A 23,114-nucleotide genomic window follows, 5' to 3' on the forward strand; every position below is an offset into this window, starting at 1 on the left:
TCCATGTTATACCGCAGTCCGCAGCTCAGCCCTGCCTAAAGCCAACAGAGCAGAGACAATATGTATTTATTCTAGGCGTACTACAGTAACAGTTTCAAATACGATAAAATATCATGTGTAAGGCCTTGTAATGCACAGGAACTCAACTTTACTCAAATTTCCAACGGAGATAACCATGAACGGCGACAATACATGGATCCGCAGACCGCAACAACTGGGAATCTTCGTAACTCGCGATAGGGTTGATGAATACGCAAGTCGTTTCACGCTGTAAGCGGTACGGCCGAACAGATTTAGTGAAAACCGTGATTAGGACATCATCACCATCGCCGTCGATATATTCTGATAACTCAAATACAATAACACACGTCACAAAGGCACCTGAGATGGGCCAGGATATCCCAGTCCAGCCCCGAGGACCAGGTTTGTGTAATCAGAGACCCGTCTTCTCATGTCTCGCGTCAGGGCGCCGATTCGGTGACATGCATGGAGACTAGGTGTGTGATGAGCATCAGGCGAGCATTGACTTGAGCTGTCCGCTCTGATAGAGGCTCCTGGTCTCGGTGCCGCCTCCGATGCAGTTGCCACTGACAAACACCCGGGGAACCTGGCGAGAGGATTCGGAAATCAGCGAGTCATACGAGTCATTGGGTACAAAGGAACCACGCGAAATGAGATTTCCTTGCAATTTCGCCCCGTTACTGGCGACTTTGTATTGGCGGGAGCTGGCACTGGGCTATTGGGCGTTGACGTTAGCTGTTAGTCGCAAATTGGGTATTGCCTTACCCACCATACGTAGCCCAACCGTCGGCGACAATACGGGCGGTCACAACACGTCCAGACCCCGAGCAACGCTGCAGACGCCTTACGCTGCGCAAGACCAAAATTGGCAAAACATATTTTGGAGCGCCGAGGGAAAGCATGGTTTCGCTGGTTGGGAACGGATTGCACAATCTTCAAATGTCTCGGCGTCAGTCTTACACAGTTTAAGGTTTCGTTTATGAAGGCGAAAACGAAAGAGGACCTAAGAAGAGCAACAGCAGAAAATCCTCCGCATCCCTGTCGCCTAATGGGTGGTTTCTGTGACAAAGCGGCGCCAGCCGACCATAAGCTGGCAAAACGGCTCACTGCGGCCAGTGGCGGCGGAACACCTTTAATTAAGGGGGGGGGGGGGACACTGCCGACTTTTGGTCCCATTCTTTCCATGCAACGCACATAGGGTTAATGTTAAAATGCCAAAATCAAAGGGGGGCACGGTGCCCCGGTGCCCCCCACGTTCAGCCGCCTATCACTGCGGCCGGTCTCCGATCTCACATATCACGGCTCGCACACACCTCTGGCAAAATGCGAGCACTAAGACCGTACAAATCCCCAGAATCAGGGAGCTGAAACACGACGGTATCGTTCATCAGGCGCTAGATGGACAACAGCCTCCAGCAGTGGTCAAACTTCTGAGAGTCATGTTGCAACATATTTTCCAGTCGGACGGAGTCGCTGGAACACAGCTACAGCCACACACAGCCACCAAGACCCAGACTCTTTCCTACCTCTTGGGGTTGGGGGCGTCGGGCCGAGCAAACACCCAGACCTGTCGCCTAGCTGACATAATCTCTCAGCTATCATCCTGGTCCCTGGATAAGAAGGACAAGACGGACCCACCGACGCCAGAAGCCAATCTCATCGGAAATGCCCATTCAGCATGGCGCAGCATCGCAGCACACTGTACAGATGCTTGACAACAGTTTAATGTGGGATACCAGAGCAAAGGAGGGCCTGTTTGGAAAAGCGTGGTGGCGTGGGTGACTTATTCAGCAAATAAACCATTATCCGGTTTCCATTGATATTGTGTTACTGCACACCATTGAACTGGATAGTTTCTGGACACCCTGTAAGGCGCAGGTAACTACGACGTAAGTTCCCGCTTGTCGTGACTCGTGTGAAATAGTTCTTTGGCTTGCACGCCGAGAGAATGGATAGTCTGGGATAGTCTGCACATATTGCATAGTTATTGCACCGGAACCTACCTGCAGGCAAGCGAGAACAATCCCGAACCGTTGATTGGCGGTCGTCAATGGCAACCCAGACTACGAACGCAGAATGAATGAACTAATAACGGCTAACAAATTGTGGCAATGAACACAATGTAACAATATGAATGACAACTAACTACAACAATACCTAATCATTACTGAACTCCCTTACCGAGCTAGCCCCTGTTATCTGCGCTAAGTACTGCTGCATACTGCTGCCATCTTGCGTTTCATCAAGTTCTATCAGACCATATTCTTGTCCCATTTCTTTGAACACCTGAAAAATAAAGTAATTATTTAATCAACTCTTAAATGCTGGTAACATGACATACAAATAGTTGTCTACAGCAAAACAATCGACTTGCATTTAGCCTAAAATACCTAGCAAACAAAAAGTCAATGCTCAAATCTAGCTATAACTTCGCTAAATGTAGACAAAACTACCCAGAAAAAGGAAGGTAAACACTTACATATATAATAAAATGACTTAGCAGTAAAGTATATCCAAGGCAGCACATCGAATGGCCTTAGCTGCCGAGCTACCTAGCTTAGCTACCGCCTCGTGAAACACTTCGAAAGCACAACTGCACTCAAATAGGCACATCAGCAAGCCTGAAGTCGGCGATGCACATACCTTCTTTGCCATAGTGCAGTATGGACAGTATGATTTTGAGAAAATCATAACTTTATTAGCCTTTATCAGCTGATCAACAGACTGTTTGATCGCGGGGGACGCCATTGTAGATTCTCCAGCACCCATCTAAATACTCTGTAAAGATAATACAGGAGTTGTCAACACTTGTTTTAAGATGTAAATTGTAGAGCATATTAACAAAACCAGTTACCGCTAAGGTTGTATATGCACTAAGCACATCATTGCCCACTTGAAACACTGTTGAAAAAAAATTGACTCAGATAAAACCACTGCGAAGTCAAGTTATTCCCGCCTGTCTAATGAGGGCTTGCACGGTTTCTATACCTACCGTCCAAGTCTCTGACTCTGTTCCCGTCGCATCTTCAGTCTCTTTCTAACCCTAACTAGCCCTCCTCCCCGGAAAAGGAGTAAGGACATTCATCATCCTTATCTCCAAGGCTGATGAATGTCCTTACTCCTTTTCAGGAACTCAGGAACTCAGGACAGGAACTCGGGCACAGTGAACAGCTGCTACGGTCCGATCTGCATCACTAGTCACCTGGCGAAGTTAGCTGAGAGGAGCTGAGAGGAGCTGAGTTAGCTGAGAGGAGAGGACGCTGCGATACTGCCGTGTGCCGGAACGAAAGCACCTGCTACCATTCAACTACGTTGGTTTCCGAAGGGCAAGTTCGTCCTACGGGTCTTGGCCGCTTTTTTTAGCCGCGCCTAGTGAACAGTGGACCACCGGAGCTCTACTTCTAGCGACTCTGACACCTCCTGCATTATATGACCGCGCGGGTGTTCAAATTCCAGAGGGACTGCCGACTGCCGAGCCGCCCATACGTGGGAGGTGAACATTGCACGCAGCTTTGAGCGCCACTCCCTAGCGGGCCTGCCCCAAGATTCGGCCCAGGCTTCATTCACCGACTCTCTTCCCTTGCTCTTTATACATGATTTGCCGATCGACTGAGGAGCTCCGTCAAACACCAATAACGTACGTCTTCACCTATGGGAACCATATGGGACGACGCACCAACATGAATCGTCGGAGCAATGTTAACCCCAAAAGAGCCAGAGCAAAACAACAGCCGATTGACACAAGAGCCAGGTGGGCGCACCACTGGAAGATCAACATCGCGGAAAACAAAGGAGACCCAAGCACTCAACACTCCTTCTCCCCAGAGTTAAAACGCAATTAATTTCAACCTCGGAGTCGACGGGGCCGTAGTTCAAGCTGGGGCATTCCTCTGAGCCACCTCTAGACCGTGATGGGCACTTAACCAGGCTGTCCTATCTCGGCGACCACTGCGACAGCATAACGGGCAAGTCGAAGCTCGGATGGCCTAGGACAAACGGGTCGAAAGGTTTCTAAGAAGAGCAGCTAGGGACGATGGCCAATGAATAGATCAAAATACTCGAGTGTGAAGCGTTGGCGTGGCTACCCACCACGCCCCCCGGGCACGGTGAGCAGCTGAACCGCGATCTGGGCTCAGTGAAACGCATCACCGTTTGGCAATCGGCCGCAGAAAATCAACGATAGTACCGCTCATGGTAGAGACTAGCCTAGCGATCGCCCAAGTCAGGCGCGAGTCCCCAGCTGCCAGAATGTTCTGACCGGCAAAATCGCTGTCGAGTGACGACATGCTGAGCTGAGAGTGGTTGCAAAGTAGGAGGACCCCGCCGATGACATCAACTATGAACTGGTGGCGACCGGAGAGGAGAAGCCTTCCAAAGCCGGCCACACAGAGGAAGCACCCGTGTACGATCGCTTGGCCACAGCGGTACTGCTCTCCGACTCCATCCCCCTCCCAGGGTCAGGCCAGGAAGCTGCCAAGATCCACCTAACCAAGAAAGGGACGGACAGCCGGGATGAACCCATAGCAATCCCCAGTGAGGCCGCTGAGACACCTTACTCTCCTGGAGTATTTCATATAAATATGGGCACAGATGGATTCGTGGAAAGCTGCATAACAACAATGATGCAGCTCCTTCCTGCCCCAGAACTGTGAATGGTTGTAAACATGGATAATTGCATTACCACTTCGCTCCAGTACTTGTTCAGTTTATCAGCAACTGATCTCCTAAAATAGAGGTTCCTGTGGCAGTCTTCCAGCAGCACTCAAGGCAGCACTCATCTGAGCTTCTCATTAAGCCTGAGGGCTGTTCACAGGCCCTGTGTGCGGTCGGACCGCACACAGCCTCGAAGCTCCGCCCACTGCGTCCCTACGTCAGCCTTCCGTCACCGCACACAGCGATCGCTGTGGCCGGTCGGGACTGGCCACAGCGGACCGTCCACCGCATGCAGCCGTGACGTCAGAGCTGCCTACCCATCCCCTACCCCCACGCCTGCTGGACGCACCGAACACACGTGTGCGGTGCCCGTGAACAGCCCTCTGGAACACACCTTTGACACACCATGGACCAGCTCGGCCGAATATCCCAACAGATATTCGACGCGTTCGAGGAGAAGAAACCCCACCGAGCGGTCATGGTCCTGCTTGACTTCGCGAGAGCCTATGACCGAGTTTGGAGGGCCGCGCTGCTCTGCAAGATGGCTCGGCTGGGAGTCCCCGGCTGTTTCATCAAGTGGCTGAGGGCCTTCCTGTCGGACAGGCGCGCCCGCGTCCGCAGGGGCGCTGCCCGCTCAGACCTCAGGGTCTTCCAGGAGGGCCTCCCTCAGGGCAGCGTACTGGCGCCGCTCCTATGGCTGGTCTACGTTAATGACATCGACGTAGCAATGCCGGAGCACGTCTCGCGGTCTCTGTTCGCGGACGACGTGGCACTGCTGGCATGCGCCCCCACTGCTAGAGAGTGCGACGCCCTCCTCCAGCCCTGCCTGGACGCGGTGGACACGTGGCTGCGACGCTGGAAAGTCACGCCCAGCGTGACGAAGTGCACCGCCACCCTGTTCACTCTCGACCCAAGAGAGAGCGGAGGGAAGGTCAAGCCGCACCTGACGCTGCGCGGAGGAGCTGCCCTACTCCCGCAACCCGACCTTCCTGGGCATCAAGTTTGACCCCCAGCTCACCTTCGCGGACCACATCGACGACCTGAAAGCCAAGATGTCCCGACGGAGGCGATGCCTGCAGGCACTGGCCGGAAAGACCTGGGGAAGCCACCGCCGAACCATCAGAGCGGCCTACATCGGCTATATCCGGGCCCTATTCGACTACGGCGCCGCCGTCTTCGGGACATACGCCGCCCCGTCGGTAAGAGGACGCCTCGAAGCCGAGCAAAACAAGTGCGCCCGCGTCATCACCGGCTGCCTACGTGCGACCCGGAAGGACGCCCTCCTGAGTCCTGGCCGAGGCTGGTCTCCCGACACTCTCGCTCCGGGCCCTACAGCTGGCAGGCGCGGAGTACCAGCGTGTAATCCGCCTGCCCCCGAGCGACCCGGGCAAGTCCCTCTTCCGGAAGGAGGTACAGTCGCTTCTCCAACACCGAGCCTACAAGGCATGGCAAAGAACATGCGACGACGCCACCGCCGCGGGAAGACCGCCGCCCAAGCCACCAGACGAGACTGCAGCACTCCCTCACCGACCGTGCCTCAGGAGGGTCGGCAAGTGGCTCGCCGAGGAGGCAGGAATCGAGGAGCTCCCGGTGGAGCCCATGGCATTCTACAACTGCGACCCGCCATGGCTGGGCCACCGCGGCGGCACCACCTTCAGGGTAGACCTGCCCGTGGCCACCCGCCGGTCGGACCCGCCTGCAGTCCGCAGGGAAGCTGCCCTGCGGACTGCAACCGGACGTCACTATCTGGTCGGACGGCTCGGCTCGCGGCGGGACGGAACAGGGCGGCGCAGGCGCGCTGATCCAGTTCCACCACCTCAACAGAGAAGAAACCGTGCGCGCTCCTGCAGGGGCGGTCTGCTCCAGCCTGAGAGCAGAACTGACCGCCATGCGCGAGGCGCTCGCGGCTGTGGCCGGCCTGGAAGACGGGGAGCTGGCATCGACCAAGTCGGTCCGCCTCCTCACCGACTCGAGGTCTGGGCTACAACTACTCGGTCGCGGCCCAGCTAACCAGACCATGGCCCTGGCCGCCGAGGTCTGGAGGCTGCTGAACACCCTCGCCGAGAACGGCACCGAGACGGTGCTCCAGTGGGTGCCAGGCCATGCCGGGCTGGACGGCAACGAGACCGCCGACTGCCTGGCTGGCGAGGCCACGGCGGGCGACCAAGATAGCGCACCAATCGACCTGTCGAGTGCGCGGGCCGCCGTCACGCGCCATGTCCGGGAGCTGTCGCGACGGAGGGCAACCGCTGCCCACCCGCACCCGGACCCCACGCCTGGCCACCACGACTCCCTGGCGCGCTGGGGGTCGGTGACGCTGTCCCAGCTGAGGACCGGCACATCACCGCTGACCCGCGACACGCTCTACAAGATTGGCCTGGCAGCCGACGACGAATGCCCCGCGTGCGGGGAGCCCGACAGCGTGACGCACCTGCTGACCGATTGTCCGGCCTATGAGGCGGCCCGCCGCCGCCGCTGGGGTGTCGACCCTCGCCTGGTCGACGTCCTCGGCGGCCCGGCGGCGAGGGTCGTCGACTTCATCGAGGGTGTCGGGCGGACCGAGCCGCCGCTCGACCCGCCTGCGCCGCCGCCCCCCTGAGCGGGTTGGCGGCGGGATGCAGGAGAAGAAGAAGAAGAACACACCTTTGAAGCATGCATATGGGTCTTAGCACCTCTTTTCGGACCACAACATAATTTTTGCTCCCAACTCACAGCACATCAAGCTGTGTTTGGAGGAGTTATATGTCATGTATTCCAATGGGAGGTGCTGGGATGTAATTTGCAAGCTTGAAAGTTGTGTTCCAACCTTATTCCTCTGACTTTTCCTGAGAAGCAGGAAGGCCATAAAAGGAATACTAGACAGACCACCTACATCAAGCCAAGCTAAGGCCTTGGCCCAATTAACTTCAAGTTAAGCTTGAACATTATGCTCCACTCCACTTCATATATATTGCACAGAGAGATATAAGGATATGCTGCAGAATCCCCAAACATCATTAGGAGCAAGAGGAAACTGTTTATCAGCCAACCATCACAGGAGCAAGATAAATCTGTTATTTATCAGTTGAAGCCATTGCCATTAAGAACTGGAACGTGCTTCCCACCCACCTACCCCATATTATCCAAACCAAGTAAGTCAACCAATAGGTACCAGTCCAGACTTGACCCTGACTGCCACTGGGATGATGTCTCCTATCTGCTGTCACATCCCTGATCCCAGTCCAAGAATTAAGAAATGTGACTCACTAACTTGAGTGAGAATGCGTACATGAGCAGAGTAAATGCATATTACAAGCATTACAATACAAATATCAAGCAGCTAGGAAAATATATTCCTGATACTTATTAGCTTAAACGTTAATCATGTCTTCAGGGCCACTCTCTAAAGGAGCCCAATGAGGTAAAGTTTGCAGCTCTACAAGCCAAGTCAACTGTGTCAAGTCTTTAAATCAATGAAGTGTGGCCTTCATAACTTGAAATGGTAAGGCAAAGTAAGAACGAAGAACAATGTTTGTGTTAAGTTGAAAAAATAAACACTTTCAGCCATCTAACAACGGAAAATGCATAGTCGCAGTGATTTGATATGGAGGCAGACGATGTCCGGACAAAAAAACTGACAAGACAATAATGCCTTGACCTCCAAAATTAATAAAAATGCAGGACTGGAGGCTGGCCGCTGGAGCAGCGCCAATGGGAATAAAACATACAATAATGGGAATTGAGACAATGTATAATTCCCACCTCTGAAGTTCATCAGCCAAATTTCATCCACAGACCACAATAAGTACAGAATTTAAAGAAGACAACCCCTGCTACCTCTTAACCTATTATTACTATCAACGAACGATTATATCCTTTGCTATTACCACTGAAATAAAGTTCCGTGCACCGAAGCCAAGGCCGTGTATAAGTTCACTGAAGCTATCACACATTCCTAAATGCAGAAATGGCGCACATGCATACAGGGTGTTCGCGAAAATATGTCATGATTCTAATCGCTTTGTAGGAAAAATTGCTTGAACGCACGTGCACGTATTTATGCCCATTTGACAGAGGACATTTTCAAGTTTTCTTCCATATGCATTTTAATTTATAATATTAAAAATCTTGCCTTGCACAGAGCGAAAAACAAATATCGCCAAAAAGCACTTGGATTCGATGCCCGTAGTTTCCGTGCTACAACAGTTCGGTGCATGCTTTGATGCCTCCGCTGCACCCCTTGTAAGGCGATTTTTTTACTGCACATGCAACTTACTACCAAAGTGATCGTTAGAAATCGAATGAACCCTTGAAAGTCCGAGAAAAAGAATTATTTATAGTCATTTAAACTACAAAGAGATCACCCATTTGGTCAACGAGATGCCTTCCCTGACCATCTGTGAGCTCGCGCAAGATGCGGGGTGCGGTCCAACATGTCTCATTATATTATTGATAATGACATGGGGATCATACCCTACAAGGCCAGGAATCAATAGGTGCTATTTAGGGTAGAAAAGGGCTAAGAATTTACTTTGCTTCGAGGATAAAAACCCAAATCAATTCTGAGCACCGCTCACCGGCCACGCCCGGTCAACCAGTGAAGCACACATCCACCTTCATGGAGGCGCCGACGGCCAGAACAAACGGTTTGGGTAGATATGCCACCCTCAAAGGCTAGGTAAGAACACCAGCTCCACAGTCCGAAGGTCATTGCTTGATTTGCGATAGACGCTCATGGTGCCGCGAGGCCTTCTTCTTAAGACTTCAAATTGAAACACCAACATTGCCGCTGAAAACTGCTGCGTGGGAGTGCTCTAGAAGTTTAAGCGAGAAATGTGAGGCAACTCGGGGCAAGACAATGGTCAAAACGCTGCAGACATGCGCACGGGTAGGATGGGTTCAAGTCCACACTTCGAAAATTGCACTCCGGTGCCTAAACGAAATGCTAGGGCCCGTTTCTTGAGCAGGAGGACCCTTACCCCCTGGTCGACCCATTCACTTGGTGTCAGCCCATCGGCCGTTACCTGTGGGATATCTGAAGTCCAAGGACTACAGGAAGACAGCCAAGAATCTTTCTCGGCTGATGATAGTGATTGCAAAGGCCGTCCGTGTTCACTTATAACACGTGCGTGCGAATGAACCCTTATGTGTAATCTCTAGATGTAACGGAAGTTGGCACAGATTCAGCACAGGTTCAACATATTTTACGGTCGTCAAGTTAGATGTAAGTGAATCCTAATCTATAATCTAAGATTCGGAATCAGGTGAGCCCCTACGATTTGGACCAAACTTGGTCAGTAGATAGTACGTAACGTCCTGATTACGATGCACCCAAAATCTAAGCTCGGCCCGCCATATTTACGAAGTTACGGATGTTTGAATTTCAAGGTCATTCGGGAGAGCCCCTACGATTTCCGTCAAAATTTGTGTACGGACACTCTAGATGCTCCTCATTACGAATATCACAAAATTTAAGCTCGGCCCGCCATATTTACGAAGTTACGGAGGTTTGAATTTCAAGGTCATTTGGGTGAGCCCCTGCGATTTCCGTCAAAATTGGTATACGGACATATTACATCCTGCTCATTACAAATACCATAAAAGTTAAGCTCGGCCCGCCATATTTTTCAAGTTACGGAGTCACAAAGTTACGGAATTTCAAGGTCATTCGGAGAGCCCCTCCGATTTTCGTCAAAATTTGTATGCGGACACATTACATGCTCCTCATTACGAATATCGTAAAAGCTAAGCTCGGCCCGCACTATTTCAAAAGTTACTGACGTTTGAAACTCACTGAAATTCAAACATCTCTAACTTTGAAATAGTGCGGGCCGAGCTTAGCTTTTACGATATTCGTAATGAGGAGCATGTAATGTGTCCGCATACAAATTTTGACGAAAATCGGAGGGGCTCTCCGAATGACCTTGAAATTCCGTAACTTTGTGACTCCGTAACTTTAAAAATATGGCGGGTCGAGCTTAACTTTAATGATATTTGTAATGAGCAGGATGTAATATGTCCGTATACCAATTTTGACGGAAATCGCAGGGGCTCACCCAAATGACCTTGAAATTCAAACCTCCGTAACTTCGTAAATATGGCGGGCCGAGCTTAAATTTTGTGATATTCGTAATGAGGAGCATCTAGAGTGTCCGTACACAAATTTTGACGGAAATCGTAGGGGCTCTCCCGAATGACCTTGAAATTCAAACATCCGTAACTTCGTAAATATGGCGGGCCGAGCTTAGATTTTGGGTGCATCGTAATCAGGACGTTACGTACTATCTACTGACCAAGTTTGGTCCAAATCGTAGGGGCTCACCTGATTCCGAATCTTAGATTATAGATTAGGATTCACTTACATCTAACTTGACGACCGTACATATTTTTGCGGGGGACTATTAAAGCATCCAAGAGCGCAGCATCCAAAATACGCAACATCCAAAACCGCAGCATCCAGTGATCAAAACCTCCAAATAACATCCAAAATCGGCCCTTTTGGGAGCATTTAGAGCATCCAAGAGCGAAACATCCAAGGATGCAGAATCCAAAACCGTATCATCCAAAATGGCAGCACGAGAATATCTGAGAATCGTATCATCCAAAGACGGTTCATCCAAGAGCGAAACATCCAAGCATGCAACATCCAGAATCGTATCATCCAAAACAATACAGAAAAGATGGATCCACTCAAGAGACTCAGTAGCGCCACCTGGCATATTTGTTATAAACTATTAGTTTTAGGCTCGCTTGACAGGTGGCGAATGCGTCGTGTTTAGCGGCACATCTTCACGATGTGACGTCACTAGGTAATATGACGCCACTAGGTATTATACAGTGGATCCTGCTTATATTTATTAACAACCAGAGCCGACTGCCGGTGGCTGCTCTGTGCTCCCGCCGCCCGCCGCCGCCGCCACTCTGTCTCCCGCCAAATAGCAGGAAAGCGCGGGAACCAAAAGCGCGCCAAATCGGCGCGCCGCGTGCTAGCTCTTCGCTCGCTAGGTGCAGCTGCACTTGGCGCCTGCTGCGCGCCGCGTGGCAACTCGTTGCTCGGCCGGTACAGATGCACTTAACAAAGCAATGAATTGCGGACAGAGCTGTTAGCTGTTGGCGCCTGGTGGCATTACCGAAAGGTTAGGAGGTTAGGTTTGATGGATAACTTTACTAGAAGTTATTCGTTGAGGCTGCAGGCAGGGGCGTCGCCACGGATTTTTGACTGGGGGGGGGGGACGATCGACAGAGGTGAAATCTAAAAAAAAAACATAAACAAGACGGCCAGGCAACCGTGTTTGGGACAACACGGCCAGTTAACTTATCAAGCTAACAGGGTATCAACATTTTATACATCACGCAAGGTATGTCATAAAAATAAAAAAGAGCTTATTATGCCGGGCTTCCCCCGGCTTCCCCCACTGTAGGGTAAGGTGCCTAATTAGCGACCCTTTCCTATTTGCGACCTACCTCCCTACAGAAAAGCTGGGAAGATAAATCGGGGTAAAAACAATGTCAAAAGGTCTGCCATACTTTGGTTATCAAACTAAATTCTTTTCCGGTTGTTGGTGCTTCTGGTGGAACGTTTTAGAGGAGTTGCGATAAAAATGGCCAGTTTCTTATCCAAAACGTGTGCATTTGGACCCTATCTGATGAAAAGCGATGCACATTAAGATAATGCACCTTTTTTATTCTAAATCGACAATCCTTTTCCAATTGATTGCCGTTTTCCCGTAGTGAATCTTGTTACTGTGCACTGCATGGTAGTCAAAAATGTGTCGCAACCCATATTTCCTATTTGCGCCCAACATGGTCGCAAATAGCTCAAGAAAGGGAAAGAAAGGAAACAGACAGAAATTAAAATGAGGTGTTGCTGAAGTTTGCGATGTGTGGCGGGTGATACCAACTGTCGTCACCGACTGCAGGGGTGCCGATGCCGAATCCAGGGCGGGCCTCGAATATCATGCGAGATAGCCCGCGATATATGGGTTTTCGCCTTATTTTTGCCTTTGGTGCATCACGTGATCAGTTTTCACCTTCATAAAGGTGTTGGACAAACGCTCCTGTTCCAATGATTGAGTGCTTTGCGCATAAGTTGCCTGTTTGGAACCATATTGCAAATTTGCAGGCGTCGCATTTTTTGCCATTTTTATTATGGGAAAACCCATAGACTTATTAGCGACCCTCACCGTGGTCGCTAATCGGGACGAGTTCCCTATTAACGTTTTTGCAATGGTTTGCCAAAATGCTCAGTGCAAAATGCAAATAAATTAGTGGATATTGGTGCAGAAAATGAATGGATTTTACTAGCAAAATGTACGATCTTTTCGAAGATCAAGCCAGTACAATGACACCCATAGAGTGTGAGCAATGACGGTTCAAATTAAGGGGGTCGCTAATTAGGCACCTTACCATACAGATCCGTATGTATTCTGAGTTCTCTCATCTAAGAAAAATGATTTAGTTAAGAAACTAAGCTCTTGGGAGCGATTACCGTAGCTGAATGTTTTGCATCGAAATTGGCCGAACATGACGTCACTCTGACGTTATTTCCGGTTGACCTATGAGAAGCGAATAAATTTTCATTGGAACACGAGGTGTCAAAGTGATGGAGCCGAAGGTTCAAGGTAGTAGGTACTGCAAGTTTCGTGTGCATGGATACGCCCAGTCGTTTAGAAGATGTTGCAGAAAAGCGAGGGGAGTTCTCTGTAGAGTCCCCCCTCCCCAACCCAGCGCGGGTTAATGGCAGCCGACCGATTACCTGTACCTACATTTGCAGCCCGATAATTCAACTTAGTACGGTTACAGGCAAAGCCTCTGGGCTTCAATCATTATCGTCGCCACGGGGATGGGGGGGGGAGGGGGCAGGCGGGGTAGCTTCCCCGCCCAAGCTCCGACCGTTTTAGCTTAATCGTTTTGAACTCGTTAGACATAAAATTTGTACCTACCATCCTTTTTCCGTCGAGATGGTTCGAAATATGTATTTGATAGACCTCGGTAGTCGGTAGGTCACTTTCACTATTCGACCCACGTCAAGGTCAGGTCTTGTCTTGACCCAAGCAGGTCTTTTTGCACCTAGCGATCGACATGTCATGACAGTTTGGTACCACACTATTTACTAGTTTTAAGCACCATTCTATCGTGGAAAACTACTTTTTACCATATTTGACCTCAGATGACCTATCCATTTCAGTAAATGGTATCCGGGTCAACCTCACCACTCCAGAGCCGGTGAGGGCCCTTAGAAACTGGCGGGGCCAGCTGGGATAACTGGGCTTTTAGGTACCGGTGCGGGGCCCTAAGACTTCGGCCCCAAGAGACCTAAGGGGGCTGGGGCCCTTAAGAGCCGGCGAGAGCCTTTCAATACTGGCCCATGGGGCCCTGAGATAACCTGCAAGATAACACCCGCACGTACAGCCCACCGCTAAAGTAATGTGTGGTTTTACCAATCTCAACGGATGGCTTTGACCGACGATTTTTAAATGCAGACTGATTGAAAAGAAGACGTCAATAGACAAAGTTGTAGCTGCAAGGGTGAAGATACATGTAAGCTACATTTAAAGTCTCGTTGCAGTCTGGCTAATCGTTCCTAGGCTTCAGAAGCAGAACATACCCATGACTGAAACCACACATTACTTCTGCTGTGGACTGTACCTGTTTAGGACTTAAAGTTCCGGTGCGGGGCCATCAGACTCGGGCTGGGGCCCTCGAGCATCGGGCTGAGACAAGCAAGCGCCTGTGAGAGCCCTTATTAGCCCGCATGAGCCCGCAATGAAATGTGGATGTGCAAAAATTAGTGTTTGCAGTTTGCACACCTTGGGATTTTCAACGTCTGCAATTGCACATGCCCTGCCCCCCCCCCCTCGCCGGAATCCGCAGCCACATAATCCAAAGTGTTTTTAAAAATATAATTATTCTGTATAATAAAATATCAACATCAGCGCAAAAGATATACACGCAAAAGCTCTACAGTCTTGCTTTTTGTAGAACACTTAACACTTGGTATGTTTAACGTTACGGTCCGTTTGAAAAGTCGGTATTAATGCTGCCCGGCCCGTATCAATAATGACCGTATAAGGCCGGCCCGTATAAATTCGGGCCGGTCAGTAGGTAATCGGCCGGTAGGGCAGTTCTAATACCGACCGGGCGGTATTAGAACCCACTGTTTTCCTCACGGCCATATCAAAACTCGGACCATATCAAAACTAAGCAAATAGTCACTATTCGATGTACAGGTCTCGCGTTTTTTAGCGGTAGGTTTTGCACCTAGAAAATTTAGTGTACTTCAGGCTATATCTTCGTCGCCTTAAGCCTTTAAGTGTTGAAGATGCGATCGACTTGTTGGGTAACAAGCCGGCCATGATCGTGTAAAATGGCTTCATCGTAGATCGATTAGTTTCTGAGATATAACCGGAAATGTAAAAGTGCAAAACCTACCGCTTAATCTCGTGAGACCTGTATCTACCCATTAGCAACGCAGGCCTGCAGTGGGCTTATTTTTAATGCTGTACAGTGGAATCTGCTTAATAAATCCTCAAATAATAAATCCAGCCGCTTATTGTGGCCGCTTGAGCCATAGGCGGCGGAACGGGGAGGGCACCGGGGCACCGTGTCCCCTTTTGATTTTGGCATTTTAACATGAGCCCTATGGGCGATGCATGGAAAGAATGGGACCAAAAGTCGGCAGTGCCCACCCCCCTCCCCCACCCCCACCCTTAATTGAAGGTGTTCCGCCGCTACTGGCTTGAGCTGTTCCCGGATTTTTCTCCATAGATATCCACAGTTATCAATCCGCTTAATAAAGTCATTTTGGAGTTTCGAAGTCTGCAGTGACGTCTCCCGACTCGAAATGTGGCATGGCATCCAACCCGCTCCTTAACCCTCGCACGACCAGGCCATTTCTCATAACACGAACGACCAGGGGGGGGGGGGTTGTTACGACCCCCCCCCCTGGCGTTTCGAAACGGAAGGTCGTAGAGCTTAGCGGAAAAAAACCAACGGATTGCTCTCAACGAGATCTCGCGATTGGTGGTATATTTTTTGGTCCTAGGTCAACATTTGACCTACTTTTGACCGGTCAAAGGTCAAATTTTTCGGAAAAATAGACTTTTTTCAACTTTCGGCGGGCGATTGCGGCAAAACGGTAGGAGATATCGACTTGAAACCTTCACTATCGTGTTCCTTGATCAATTCTCTATCGTTTGGTATGTATTTCGTTTCCCTAGCTCTAAAAATGGCGCGTTGGGAGCGCCGGAAGTCGGCAAGGTCACAGTCGGCGGCAGAAATTCGAAAAATCAAAATTTAAATTTTGAAATCTGATTGTATTTTTGGATTTGGGAGGTCCATTTGCTCCCTATAGAAGCTAATATTGCTGCATATTCCCATTGAGGTGACAAGAATTAGCAGAATAGTGGTTCGGGCGCTTTTCAAAAATAGTACCGGACGCTGTTCCTCTTGTGACGTCATAGCTCCGTGACCTGACCTGACCCGGTCAAATTTCTTATACCATATGATAGCCAATACTTGCCCCAACATGCATGGGAAGTTTCATCACGATCCATCAACCGATGTTCGTACCACCGGCAGGAAACCTCGGGCGTTGGCACTCAGTTTGTGAAAATCCGGCCGGAGGCTGTACCTCTTATGACGTCATAACTCCGTGACCTGACATGACCCGATCAATTTTTTTCGGCAAAAGATGCGCAAAGGTTGCCCCAGAGGGTATTGAAAATTTCAGCCCGCTACAACAAGCCGTTTAGCGTGCACTTCGAAAAAACCTCAGGGGGGTTGATACAACCCCCCCCCCCTAGGCGTTCTAGGGTTAACTAAGGTCCGCTCCTTAACACTTAACTAAGGTCTGGTCACAAAGTCAAATAGCCCTCTAAAAAAAAATGTGGTCCTTTAACCGTATAACTTATTTCCTAGAAGTTTGAAATTTTGTGTAGTGCAAGTGCAGGACTGCGGGATCGGAGCCGGAGCTTGACAGCTCGTCAGCTTGACTTGACAGCTCTGGCCAGAGTCGGAGCTGGAGTCACCGAAGTCGTTTGTACTTCGACTCCGAAGTCAGAGTCGACATTCTCTGGCTTGAAGTCATGCTCATTGCTCTTAACTGGTTAGTCGAAATTTATGAAGCCGTTTTAGCCGATCGTGGGCAGGTGGGATAAGAGCTGTAGGTTCTGTTGACCGTTGTGACTGGTGGACGGTGGTTGTATCAGTAAAGAGGTCAGACCAATATAGGCCCACACTGAGTATTCAAACCTCCTGGACCCTCTCATACCACACACCGTTCCGTCATTCTATCCTCAGGACAGTCAAATCCCTCTCCTCACGCCTCAACTCCTTGTTCCGGGCTGGACGAGGCAACTTTATCCCATGCGGGAACCCCGATAAGAGCACGACCGTAACCGGGTGCGGTGACTGGTGTGTGCTTGGGGTGCTGGTCGGCCTGCCCTCTGGACGGGCTCAGCCTCGTCGACTCATCAGGGTGCTCGCCCAGACCAAATGTCCCCCCTCGCCCTCCCCCTAATTCCCATCTCCTTCCGGCTCTGAAATGGTCTCGTCAGACCGAAAAGTCCTAATCCAATAAAAAAAAATCCCAGACCGTGGCGAGGTCCTCTGACCTCTCACACCAGCATCAGGTACTCTAAGGTCATGGTGAACTGGTGAGCCCCTTCGGCTGTCGTTTTGCCTAGCACGGGAGGATGGCCGTTTAGAAGTGGGGGTCTTGCTTGAGTATTGTGAATATTCGAATGTGTGGCTTATGCAGCTGTCACCCTACCCAGAGGACCGAACTTCAGCCTTTGGTGGGTGTACAGTCCACAGCAGAAGTAATGTGGGGTTTCAGTCATGGGTATGTCTGCTTATGAAGCTTAGGAACGATTAGCCAGACTACAATGAAACTTTGGATGTAGCTTAGGTATATGTATCGTCACCCTTGCAGCTGCAACTTTAGCTATTGACATCTTCTTTTCGATAACTCCGCATTAAACAATCGCCAGTCAAAGCCAACCGTTGAGATTGTTAAAACCCTACATTACTTTAGCGGTGGGCTGTACCTGAGCCGCTGAAGTGTCTGAGTTCTCAGTTGTACCGTCGAACTGACCAGCATCAGTAGGTATTCTTTTAAAAATGGTTATTTCTGTTTACATGACTCCATATTGAATGACCGTTGCAAATAGTCACTTTTAAAATCCTTTATGGCCGTTTTTTTAGGGGACGTCCCCCCCGGATTCATCGACTGCCGGCGGGGGGGGGGGGGCGTCCCCCGTCCCCCGCTTTCGACGCCCATGCTATCTATAAACACTCTCAAACATCGGTTTATTGGAAAACATGACACACCCGAATATTGCACCCGTTACCCCTTTGTGTGACCTGAGGTTATCTCAGGTCATGAAGGGTCACCAGCAGTTTTTTTTAACTATTTCTTTTGAATTGATATAAGAGACGACAGACGTGCTAGAGCGGTAAAAAACATGTCAGATGTGTTCAACTCGGCGATACGGATCAACTGATATGCAGCATGACCCTTTCCGGTCAGGCCATGCCTGACCGAGGTCAAATTTTCCAAATGACCTTAGAAGTCCGAATTTCATTCGACGCGACTCGACGAGGGGAACACGTTGCTGGTAAAAGTAATGTCGTGGCTCCCTTCAGTCAAAATCTGTTACCTAAAACTTTTTTTTCGTATAAACCAGGGATGCGGAGCCGTGGAAATTTCAGACGGTCCGGCTCCGGCTCCGGCTCCGAGTAAAATGGTCCGGCTCCGGCGGCTCCGGCTCCTTCTCAGTAGGTACATCCCCTATGCGATTAATTAAATATCTACGGGTGGAAGAGAAAGGGCGATTGAAATTGGATTGGTACACGTTGCCTCTGTATTTGCATAACAAGGCTAATTTGAATAGTGAATACCACATGGCCTTGTACTGTCAAACCGAGCTAGGTCAATAATTTTTCTTCTTAAAAAAAGAGCCGGAGTCCCCCTTTTTTGACGGCTCCGGCTCCGGTTCCGGCTCCGGCTCCGGCTCTGGGCAAAATATGCCGGCTCCGGCTGCTCCGGCTCCGGCTCCGCACCCTGGTATAAACGGCTATTTTTATATTTTTTGCCCTCTGGAACATGGAATATATCACATAGGACAGGAAAAAAAGTTAACTGTGAAGGAACGGGAGGAGCTGACGATGATAAGCGCGATCTGATGGTGAGATGAAGATCCTTGCGGTTTGGTTACGGGGATAGTGGACACTTCACGACTTATTAGGCACTTCTGGTGTGAAAACAAAGGGCAATTAATAAGCCACTTCGGTATCGGTTCCATTATCGACACTTCAGCCTACCTACATACGTGCCGCGCTGGATACGCTGCAATGCGTCTTCATGTCATATGTCAGGTTTGTAGTGGTATCGCAGCGATGTCGCTACCAGCAGCTACGCACCTCCGTCTTGAGGATGTAAGGTCATTATAGGGATGCCACTGTATAGAGACTCAGTGATGTCATACAATTCCGTCACTTATGAACCGTACGTGCCACCACCTATCGGACAGCCATTGAACTAATAGTTTACAGCTTGTACAACAGATGTCACTATTTTGGATGATAAGGTCTTGGATGCTGCGGTGCCAAAAATGTTTTTGGATGATACGGTTTTGGATGCTGCACCCTTGGATGTTTCACTCTTGGATGCTGCAATTCCTCGTCCTTGGTTGCTGCCAATTTGGATGATACGATTTTGGATGCTGTGGTCCTGGATGTTGCAGTTTTGGTTGTTTCGCTCTTGGATGCTCTGAATCATCCCTAAGGGGTCGGTTTTGGATGTTATTTGGACGTTTTGATCGCTGGATGCTAAGGTTTTGGATGTTGCGTCCCTTGGATGCTGCGCTCTTGGATGCTTCAATACTCACCCATTTTGCGAACACCCTGTAGTGCTCATTTTGGTGCCAGTAGTTTTGCAAGCAGAAGTTATGAAAATCCTCACTTTTGATTAGTTGATATACGCTAAAGCTGATCATTTAGGCTAGTGACTCTTACTTTTGAACATAATCAAACAGTACGTTTATTAATTGTGTACAATCTTACAGTAGTACGTGTCTTACAGTACACATCTTACAGTAGTACGTGTTGTTCTATATACCCTGGTATAGTTCGTTTTTCTTAAGTTTGCCCCTCACTGTAAACGTCTTTTTGAACACAGCACGAGAATTGCTAGCTGAATTACTTAGAAAACTGGTTGGTGCACATTGATTTGACCAGATTTGACAGACGATCAATTTGATCAAATTTATTTACTATTTCACAGACTCGTAGCTCGTATTTGCCAATACCTACAGCCCCACAGGGATAGACGACTTCTCAGGAATTATGTGTGAACTAATAAATAAATTGCACGGCGCTTAACATAACGTTAAATCGTCGGTGTTCAAAGCTTAATTTTGAAAATATTATTCATATCTACAATACAATGTGCGCCAACCAGTTTTCTCAGTAATTCAGCTAGCAATTCTCGTGCTGTGTTCAAAAAGACGTTTACAGTGAGGGGCAAACTTAAGAAAAACGAACTATAGTACGTGTCCATTTTTTGTTTTTGTAGGCCATAATGATAAGGACTCTGTATTTGATTTGACCATTTATTTAAACATCCATTGTTGATGTGGTCTTAAGGTGTGCTTGTTTTTTACTTATGGTATTGTGTGCTGATTAATTTATCACTGGAGAGGCCGATAATATCGTGGCTGGTGGCGTAAATTTACCGGTTCTATACCATATTAATACCTATTGACATTGGGTACCTATTTTGGAAACAGACAAGGGTCCAGCAATGGCATCTTCAATTGTCCAATATGTTGTAGTTCGGTCAGATTTAATAACTACATTGAAATGGCCTCTTGGAGCTGTCATCGCTCAGGTAAGACTTCCCATTATTGTTATGTGAAGATTTAGATGAAGTCTGAGTACTACCTACAACCTAACCTACAAACCTAAAACCTACAGCCTACAAACCTACAGCGTCTACTCTTGGTTGGAATTTGGAAATCCAGCCTTTGTGTGGTGTCTGCTCTACTAATGCCATAAATTGTAGGCTGGTAGGTTGAACATAAGTAGGCTTGTAGGTAAGGTTAGGTCAGGTTAGATTATGTGTTTTTTTTTATCTACTTGGACTTCATCTTCACATTAACCAAATCCCCTCTATCTAGGTACCTACCTATCCCTATTCACTTCAATGACATCCTGTTTTCACATGTTCAAGGTAACAGCATTCTAGCTAAGCATTGCACATCAACACAGGATAGCAGAAGCACCTGGCAAGAAAAAAAATATGCATGAGACCACACTGACTAGGCTGAAATCTGCCTGAGCCAGCAACAAAGAGGGCATACATATTGTGCTGCAGAATCAAGAATATAATTATTCAATCAAGTTGAGATTGAGAGAAAAGAACAACTGGCTCTCTGGTGTTCCTTGCAGAGTTTTTGGTACTGTCTGTGGTAGGTAGTTGTGCCAAGCCTGGGATGGTGGCCTCCCACCTGTGACAGACTTATGTCATGTGTGCCACACCTGTGGCACTACCTGGGTACAAACTACAAGCTGTTGCAGTTGAGCATGCCACTATGGCTGTGGGTACCTCATGCATACTGTCTCAACTCTCAGTCTAATATCTGCACTGCATCACACATGATTTGGACAGGACTTGGATACACATGATTTGAACATACACGATTTGTACCACCACATGGAAATATGCACTGGCTGATTGAGCCTGCACTGACAAGACATTGTCAAAATTGTCAAACTCTTTGCTGTCTGGCTCAGTCTCATGTTAAGATGTGGATGCCAGGGGAACTGAGAGCTTGTGTTATGTAGAAACATTGCTCTTTGCCAGCTTTAGTACAAGCTACGATGTTTCTTCTAAGGTGTATTTGCAGGATACCAAGTAATCTGTTACACAAGTTTGTATATGTTCTTAATTTTTTAGTTTTTTTTTCTGTCCTTATTATTGTCCCATCTGATTTCACTTTTGAATCGTCTGAAAAGACAGTGAATCAGTTCTCATTATTTTGAGTTTTGGTCAGCTTCTGAACCTCAGCTTCTAGTTGTTTTTACCTGGTAGAGAAACCGCCCAGGGCGTACAATTTTCCCGTTCCACAATATTCGTTGGCGAGCATCCGCTTCTCCTGAAATGACCGAACTCTTCCAGGCCTGCCACGCAACAACGGCGGTGATGCACCTCTTCAAAGATGACCCGCACGTGCAGACCTACCTGTCAGATGTGGACAACATGCACAAGGTGGTGCTGGCGGCGCCGGACGCTGACGCGCTCACCCGGCTGCATGAAGCTCTCCGCGAGGCGGCCGTCGACCACAAGCTGTGGGTGGAACAACCAGAGGATGTGCCCACCTGCCTGGCCGCCAAGCCGGCACCGAAAGTCGAGGTGCAAAAGTACTTCAAGAAGTTCAAGCTGTTTAGCGTCGATTTATGATGTGATTATAACACTTTTTAATGGAAATATATTTATGTTTATAATATGCTTGTGTCATCAGTCGGATGTTGAGTGGTAAATTGCGTTACGATCGTTTTTTTTTTTGGGGGGGGGGTGCCGGGTGCTTCGTCGAAAACGAAAAGCCCATATTTAGCTATGAGTCTAACGTGTATGTACATAAGGTCATCAATTGACCCTTGACCTTTAAAATGGATTCCGTTGGTCTGGTCTCCTCCCGTGTTGGGAGCAGCAACCTCAGATTTTTCCTTCTCAAGACAAATGGTGCATATCATCACCTTGTCTATAGCAGGGCCGTAAATGTAAATTATATCAATTTCTATCTGATCCTGACACTTTACGTCAACGTGTTAACCCTCGCACGACCAGGCCATTTCTCATAACACGAACGACCAGGGGGGGGGGGTTGTTACGACCCCCCTGGCGTTTCGAAACGGAAGGTCGTAGAGCTTAGCGGAAAAAAACAACGGATTGCTCTCAACGAGATCTCGCGATTGGTGGTATATTTTTTGGTCCTAGGTCAACATTTGACCTACTTATGACCGGTCAAAGGTCAAATTTTCCGAAAAAATCAAACTTTTTCAACTATCCGCGGCGATTGCGGCAAAACGGTGGGAGATATCGACTTGAAACCTTCACTATCGTGTTCCTTGATCAATTCTCTATCGTTTGGTATGTATTTCGTTTCCCTAGCTCTAAAAATGGCGCGTTGGGAGCGCCGGAAGTCGCCGTCGGCAAGGTCACAGTCGGCGGCAGAAATTCGAAAAATCAAAATTTAAATTTTTGAAATCTGATTGTATTTTTGGATTTGGGAGGTCCATTTGCTCCCTATAGAAGCTAATATTGCTGCATATTCCCATTGAGGTGACAAGAATTAGCAAAATAGTGGTTCGGGCGCTTTTCAAAAATAGTACCGGACGCTGTTCCTCTTGTGACGTCATAGCTCCGTGACCTGACCTGACCCGGTCAATTTTCTTGC

General features: G+C 48.8%; 2 protein-coding genes across 14 annotated transcripts; one reads left to right on the forward strand and one right to left on the reverse strand.

Annotated features, from left to right (window-relative positions):
* Positions 1 to 47: 47 nt before the first annotated feature.
* On the reverse strand, positions 48 to 19,841 carry LOC122363378 (glutaredoxin-C4-like). Of its 9 annotated transcripts, none has more exons than XR_006253353.1 (4): positions 19,751 to 19,841; positions 2,665 to 2,799; positions 2,203 to 2,307; positions 48 to 607 (listed from the first exon to the last, which is right to left on the reverse strand). XR_006253353.1 is itself a non-coding variant. In XM_043332581.1 (3 exons), exons 1-3 carry the CDS (start codon positions 2,788 to 2,790, stop codon positions 512 to 514), a joined length of 327 nt encoding a protein of 108 aa, XP_043188516.1. In that variant the 5' UTR covers positions 2,791 to 2,799; the 3' UTR covers positions 48 to 511. The 9 variants fall into 9 exon arrangements, 1 of the variants encoding a protein (XP_043188516.1); XR_006253348.1 differs by having other exon boundaries at positions 19,775 to 19,813; XR_006253350.1 differs by having other exon boundaries at positions 19,619 to 19,777.
* Positions 19,596 to 22,161, forward strand: LOC122363376 (putative peptidyl-tRNA hydrolase PTRHD1). Of its 5 annotated transcripts, none has more exons than XM_043332578.1 (3): positions 19,596 to 19,690; positions 20,445 to 20,545; positions 21,836 to 22,161. In XM_043332578.1, exons 2-3 carry the CDS (start codon positions 20,459 to 20,461, stop codon positions 22,115 to 22,117), a joined length of 369 nt encoding a protein of 122 aa, XP_043188513.1. In that variant the 5' UTR covers positions 19,596 to 19,690; positions 20,445 to 20,458; the 3' UTR covers positions 22,118 to 22,161. The 5 variants fall into 5 exon arrangements, with proteins under 5 accessions (XP_043188513.1, XP_043188515.1, XP_043188511.1 ...); XM_043332580.1 differs by having other exon boundaries at positions 19,615 to 19,656; XM_043332576.1 differs by lacking the exon at positions 19,596 to 19,690 and adding an exon at positions 19,723 to 19,754.
* The last annotated feature ends 953 nt before the right edge of the window (positions 22,162 to 23,114 follow it).

Source organism: Amphibalanus amphitrite, unplaced genomic scaffold (assembly GCF_019059575.1).
Source record: "Amphibalanus amphitrite isolate SeventyFive unplaced genomic scaffold, NRLGWU_Aamphi_draft 000618F_arrow, whole genome shotgun sequence".
Taxonomy (NCBI): domain Eukaryota; kingdom Metazoa; phylum Arthropoda; class Thecostraca; order Balanomorpha; family Balanidae; genus Amphibalanus; species Amphibalanus amphitrite.